At 34.6% G+C, this 7,317-nt stretch overlaps 1 protein-coding gene across 2 annotated transcripts in view; it reads left to right on the plus strand.

The window, feature by feature from the left end:
- The window catches only part of samd12 (sterile alpha motif domain containing 12), a 119,256-nt gene extending 116,032 nt beyond the window's left edge, over window positions 1-3,224 (plus strand). For both annotated transcript variants that reach the window (XM_032581877.1, XM_032581876.1), the window contains exon 5: window positions 2,217-3,224. In XM_032581877.1, coding sequence (XP_032437768.1) covers window positions 2,217-2,248 — 32 coding nt within the window. In that variant the 3' untranslated portion in view covers window positions 2,249-3,224. The remainder of the gene's footprint in view (window positions 1-2,216) is intronic.
- Window positions 3,225-7,317: the final 4,093 nt, after the last annotated feature.

Here is a 7,317-nt window from a genome sequence, read left to right on the forward strand (position 1 = left end):
GAATAAAACAAACTAACTTATAAGTAACATTTTACCAAGATATAGGAGCTTAATTGAAGTAAATAATTCCTTAATGTTGATGAAAAAAGTTCAAGTACCATTGGTAGATTATTTCACTTTTAAAAAGATATTTTTCCCATGTTATAAATTAAATAATCTGCTAGTGAAACTAATATTAAGGAGTTATTTACTTAAAACAGGCTTCTATTTTTTGCTAAAAAGCTACTTGTAATTTAGTTTTGTCTTATTTTAAGTGCACTAAGATATTTGCACTTAAAGCTACTTGGTGAGATTTTGTGTTTTTGCAGTGTTCTCAGCATCAGCAGAGAAAAGAGGAGCTGAAGAAAACAATCAGGTTTTATTGTTTTGGTCGGGACTCTGAGTAACCTATATAGTTGAACACACTGGCCTCAGTTTTCAAACTTGGCTTTTATTTGCTGCTTGTGGGATTAGAGCTTATTAAGACGTCAGTGGAATCTCATCCTCCTCTAAACGCACTAACAGGCGCGGCTCTGTCCTCACGAAAACCTGAAATAAAAGCAGCCGGCTGCCATGTATCTTCGTCATCACGTTCTTCAGCTGAGCTCTAAATGTCGCCGTCTCTCAGCCCTGTTGTCGTCGGTCTGCATCTGAAGAGCCCCTGTGTTTTGGTGCTGGTGTGTGGAGCGACACGCCGCCGCTCTCCATCTCCTCGACGCCTGAAAGCGCAGCGATGGCCTCTGCATTGATTTTCCTTTGCCGTTTTATAATTATGTCTCCTCTTTTCATTTGCCTCCCCCGTTTCCCCTCTCCCTCCCTTTCATCCCGTCTCTCTTATCTCCCCGCTCTCACTTCTATTTTTCTAATCCCGTCCTCCCCCCAGATCCATTTTTGTGCCTCACTGCTTGTTATCTTAGCCATTTTCTTTTTTCTTCTCTATTTGATCTCAACTTCTTAATTTCTTTTCTCGTTGACGTCATTCGTTTGGTTTCACTGTGCAGCTTTTCCTCTCCCTCCAATTGTTCAGTCATCAGTTTGGCTACTTTTTTGAATAAATGTACTTTTAGGATTTACTTTTGGGTAATTTTATTATGAAGTATCGTTACTCTTACTTTACTGGAATTTCTACCCACTGAATGACAAACAAACATGTTTTAACCAATAAAATCACCATTAACAGACACAGACCTGCAGTTTTTATTAAGTTTCAAAAGTTTTACACTGAAAGAAACTGATTTTTAGAAATGTTTCTTATGTCTGATGTAGTTTTGTAATTATGACAGAGTGTTAGGGCCAAACTAATAAAACATAAAATGTTTATAATGGATTAAAGTTGTGCAATAATAAAGTTCTAGTTTTACGAGGATAAAGTCAAAGTAATGAGAATGAAGACATAAAATTATGAGAATATTCATATTGTGAGACTAAAGCTAAAATAATACGAGGATGAAGTCGCAATGTTGAGAATATTCTCATATTTTGACTTTGTCACACAACTTTATTCTTATTAATTCTGACTTTATTCTCGTTTTAATGACTTTGTTCCTGTAATTTTATTTTATTTTTTTACGCATACCGTGGCCTTAATCCTCCGTCGTAATTTTGTAATTATTTATATGAGTTATTCCCATTTTGGAAGTTAAAATACCAACATTTCCACAGAACTTTATGTTTTGGCCCGTCAAATGATGTAATTTTTAAATATTAATTCAAATTTATAATTTTTGAAAACTTCATTAAAATGTATGTTTTTAAATATTTAATATTAAATACAAAAAAAGGGGAAATATTTAAATATTTTAGAAATATTTAAATATTTCTAATATTTAGAAATATTAAACATTTAAAAATATTTAATATTTTTAAATATTAAATTTTTAAAATACTTTTAAATATTTCATATATAATTAAAAATATATATTTCATATTTACATTTTTAAAAATGTTTTTCAATATTGAATATTTTTAAATATTAAATTGATTAGTTGATCATTCAGTTAAATGATTGATCAGTTCGTCTGTACTTCAGTCAAATACCTTTTCTTACTCTAGCGTAAGTTTTCACTGCCGTTACCGTGGTAACAGTAAGTTGGAGTCGTTCTGCTCTGGTTCTGCTGTGTTTTCATCCCGTTTTCTCCAGGTTTCTCCAGCTGTATCATATTTCCCTCCCATTCCACGCCGTTCTGTCCTATTTCTACGATTTGGTAACGTTTTCCGTCTGCTCCGTTTCTCCGCAGCGTCTCTGGAGTGCTCTCCGTCTTCGCCGTAGACGACCGGATCAGGCCGGATCGGGCCCGACGCTTGGCGCCTCTCCTCCTCCTCATCCTCCTCACATCCACCCAGAACTTCCTCCAGTCAAAGCTCCTCGCCTCGCAGGTCCGGTTTTCTCCACAAAGACCGATCCTGGAATAGAAGACCTTTCTTTTTTTGTTTGTTTCTCCATGTGTTCCTGAAAATCCCCCTGCAGACGTCCTGCCGTCTCTTTTTGGCCTTTTTCAGTCCAGGGCTTCAACGTCCTTCAAGCTTGACTGCGATTCTCACAGACTGCAGAGATTTGCACACTTGATTCATGAAGGAACATTACTGAAGGAAGTTTTTGCACCGTTTACTTTGTAGCTGCACAATAATTTCAGCGCATTTCCTCCCTGTGTCCACCTGCGGCTCCAGTTTCTTCCTCTTCTGCTGCGCCCTCCTCTTCCTCTTCATCCTCAGAGAGTGGCGTGTTTCACGCCGCCGCCGCCGCCGTGTGTTTGTGCTCTGGTCTCTGTGTGTCATTCTGTGAAATGGCCCGTCACAAAGTGTTAGATGATGCGTGGTGAAGTGTCCATGTCGCTCTATGCTTTTTACTGCATCTGTGTTCTGGACCATGGGGCTGGAAAAACAGGTTCTGGGGTAAAAAACGGACCGGGTCGCCAAGGTCAGGGGTGTCCAAACTGCAAACCAAAAACTATACAGGTTTGATCCTCAGACTTTTGATTTGTAATCAGGATAAAAATGAACATAATTTTCTGACAGGAAAATGTAAAATACAACAAACTATTTGACTTTTCATAACTAAGTTTCAACTGGAGGTAAAATCAAGAAACTTTGACTGAAAAGACAAATTTGCTGCACTAATTTGGCTAAATAAAGTTTGAGTTTTGAAAGTTGGGTAGTAACTATTTACATTTACTCGAATACATTTTTTTGAAAAAAGGTACTTTTAGGAGTATTTTTACTACGCTGTACGTTTTACTTTTACTTGAGTAAAATTTCTGTTTTTTCTCCCCACCGAATGAAAAACAAACATGTTTTAACCAAAAATTCACCATAAACAGACACAGGCCTGCAGTTTTTCTTAAAGTTTATAAGTTTTTTTATTAAAAGAAACTGATTTGGGGAAATTTTTTCTACTTGATTTTGTTATTTGTTGTTACTTATATAAATTATTTTCATTTTCATTCTTAAAATATCAAAATTTCCACTAACCTTTATATTTTGGTCCATCTGATTATGCAGTTTTTAAATATTAAATGATTGATCATTTGATCAGTTATTCAGTACTTGAGTAGATTTTTTACCAAACACTTTTTTACTCCTACTTGAGTAACTTTTTGGACATTTACTTTTTTCTTTCACTTGAGTACAATGTTTGGTTCCTAATCCTGTTTTTAATTACTGAAAATGTATTTATTCAATTGAGACCAAAAGAAATTGAAAACCAGTTGTATTTCTTTTAAAGCAGCAGACGTGCAAAATCTGCTGCGGCGTCCTGCTAGCGGTAGATTTCTGTCACAAACTTTTGAGAGTACTCTCAGAAATTTTCTAGAGAAACGAAGGAAATTTCTGAGCTCCAAAAGCCAGAAAACAATGTTGAAATTTTGAGATTAATGTCAGAAATGTTCTATAAAAAAACGTGGAAATTTCTTCATTTCAATTGACGAAATCTTTCTAGAAAAATTCAGAGATTAATCAAAAAATTTCTGAAATTCTATCAGAAATTTGCCCCTTTTCTTAATACACCTTTGTAGAAATCTCTTTCATGTTTTAGATCTATAACACACACAAGATTACTTCATTTGCTTGACTTTAGTTTGATTATTTCACTTTTGATTCTACAGTTTCTGCCCATGTGGCAAAAAGTTTGGACACCCCTGATGCAGGAGGGAAAACAATTCGAGGGAGATGAAAGTGCAAAAAGGAAATTCCCTCGTTGTCCCCAAAAGGATTCTGGGAGTTAAATTAATTTGTGGATGGGAAGGAAAAAAAGGAGAAGCAGCTCTGGGAATGAGGAAATGTTTTGACTTGAGATCCTTCACTCTAATGAGGAGAGGAAAAGAAGAAAAGACGTTAGAGATGACAAAAGAGGAGCCGCTTTTTCATTTGCTCTGCCTCGTGTTGCTTTGTCTGCTTTTCCATCTCGGCGCCTGAAACTATTTTTAGAAAAGTTATCTCCAGAAAGTGTAGACGTGCCGTGAGCCGAAAATCGTCCTGCTGTTATTTGTTAATCGTTAAAACCAAATATACGGCGCCTCGCAAAAGTGTTTGAACTTTGTTGTTTTGTCCTTTTTTAAAAGCTGGAATGTTCGGATTCAGCCGCACAGAGTGGGAGGAACGTTTTTATTTACAAATGAAAATCTGAAAAGTGGCGACGCCGCGGACGTCAAGTAAAAGCCACTAGAGCCAAAATATTCCATAAAATTTAAACCTAAAAATCTGGAAAGTGTGGTGTACATCTACAGACTCAAATGTTGCACATTTTGGTCTAGTTTCCAGGTCAAATATCTTAGCAAACTTGAATTAAGACAAAACTAACTTTAAAAACTACTTTTCAGAAAGATATAGGAGCTTGTTTTTAGTCAGTAATTCCTGAATGAATATTAATTATTGGATGAATATTAATTCCAATAATTAATATTGTTAAAAATGTTGGAGCTGGTAGATTATTTCACTTCCAGTAAGTAAACTTCCAGGTTTTCAAGTTTTCTAGAAAGAATTTCTCAGTTTTGGGCCAAAATTTGCTCCTTTTTTCTATCTACCACTCAAAAACATTAAATCTTACCAAGTATTTTTGTTTAGTTTCTAATGCAAACATCTTACTACATTTGAGCTAGGAAATAACAAACTTACAAGTAACTTTTCAGCAAGAAAGGGGAGCTTTATTTCAGTCAATAATTTCTTAATACCAATAAAAAAGTTCTAGTTTCACTGGCAGATTATTTAACTTACAACATGGGAAAAATGTCTTGTTACAAGTTAAATAATCTACCAGAAGAACTAGTAATTTTTTATTAGAGTTAAGGAATTACTGACTGAAATAAAACTCCTATTTCTTGTTGAAAAGTTAAGATTTTGTGTTTTTTTCAGTGCAGATTAAAAGGGGCTTATTACACTGCAAAAACACAAAATCCTACCAAGTTATTTTGGTCTAGTTTTTAGTGCAAATATCTTAGTACACCTGAAATAAGACAATCTGACTCACAGGTAACTTTTCAGTAAGATATATAAGCTCGTTTGTGCTGTATTTGTGCACATTTTTACTGCTTTTAAGTGGAGGTATTACATCTTGTAGTCAAGAATTATTGACTTAAAACAAACGTAATCATTTTGTCTTAAAGTGCACTAGAAACTAGAGATATTCTTTGTAGGATTTTGCTGTCCAGCGTGCGCCACACTTCAGATTTTGTCAAACTATCATTTCCCTCCAGCGTTTTTCTGCTTTACTTTGCGTTGGTTTAGAAGCCGAAACTCTGAATCTCTCAGCTGAGATTCGACAAAAAGCCAAGGGAAAACCTTTGCGAGGCGGAGCATCATTCAAGTGTGATCAGTAACTTAAACCTCAGCTGTAAATGTGAATTATGGCCACTCACTGTTGATATTATAGGCATTTAAACTGCATATAGAAGCACACGTGTCTGTAATGAAGCTGAACTGTTAACTTCTTCTCCTCTAAACGTGTAAATATGACGTGTAGCCGCCAGAATAACGGCCTCAGTGTCAGCTGTCGGTGCATCAGAGAGATATTTACCAGACGCTCTTATCCGCGCTGACGCAGCATGAGCTGTTTCTGTTCAGATGGAAAAGTTTTCATTTGTAACCAGGTTAAAAATGACCGCCGATATAATTTACTTATACAGGAAAATGTGAAGTACAACACAAAGTATTCATCTTTTTATAACCAAGATTTAACAAAAGGTAAAACCAAGAGACTTTTACTGAAAAAGCCAACTTTGCTGCATCAAATCAGCTTTTGTTTTTTCTTAAATTTTGACAAAAATCTGTGAGTTTTGAAAGAAAGTGATCCAAATCCTTTTGTCACTACTGAAGATAAATTTAATCAATTGAGCCCAAAAGAAACTAAAAACTAGATGTTTTCCTTTTATACAGCAAAATTTACTATGGCTAAATTTACTAACTAGCCATTCTACAAACAAAGAAAAAAAGTAGTACTTCTGTCAAACATTTTGAGGTTAATCTCGAAAATTTTCTAGACAAAATAAGGAAATTTCTGAGCTTCGAAAGTTTTTGCAAGCAAAAAAAACAAACAAAAAAACGTTGAAATTGTCAGAAATTAACTTGGAAATTTCTGAATTTCAAATACTGAAAATTTCACTAAGAAATTTTTTTATAAAAAGTTTCAAAATTTTTTTTGAAATTTTTTGAGATAAATCTGAAAATTTCTCAGTTTCTGGCAGATATTTGCAAAATCTTTCTATCTACAATGATCCTGCACTGCAAAAACACAAAAATCTTACCATTTATTTTTGGTCTAGTTTCTACTGCAAATATCTTTGCACACTTGAAACAAGACAAAACTAACTTATGAGTAACTTTTCATCAAGATATAAGAGCTTGTTTTAAGTGAATAACTCCTAGATCTATATGAAAAAGTTATTTATTATTTAACTTATAGAAAAGTTCATTTTTAAACGTGAAATAATCTACCAGTGGAACCAGCACTTTTATTTTTAATAAATTTTAAAAAATAAAATTTATTAAAAATAAATTACTGGGAATTACTGACATGACATCTCATATTTCTTGCTATAAAGGTACTTGCTAGTTTTTTTCTTATTTCAGTGCACTAAGATGTTTGCACTAGAAACTTGACCAAAAATACTCGGTAAGATTTTGTAATACACTGTCGCTAAAATCCCTTTAAAATTTGGACCTACAATAAATATCTTGGTAATTTATTTGCTTAATTTTAGGTAGTTTTTTTTATCTTTTCTTGGCCTGTGAATACGTTTGAACCTACATTTTTGGCACACGTGGCAAAACATTTTTACACCCTGGTCTATAGGAAGCGGGTGTCGCTGTCGGCCCCCGGGACGTCGCTGTCGGGCCCCCGGGACGTCG

This window comes from Xiphophorus hellerii, chromosome 13 (assembly GCF_003331165.1).
Source record: "Xiphophorus hellerii strain 12219 chromosome 13, Xiphophorus_hellerii-4.1, whole genome shotgun sequence".
NCBI lineage: Eukaryota > Metazoa > Chordata > Actinopteri > Cyprinodontiformes > Poeciliidae > Xiphophorus > Xiphophorus hellerii.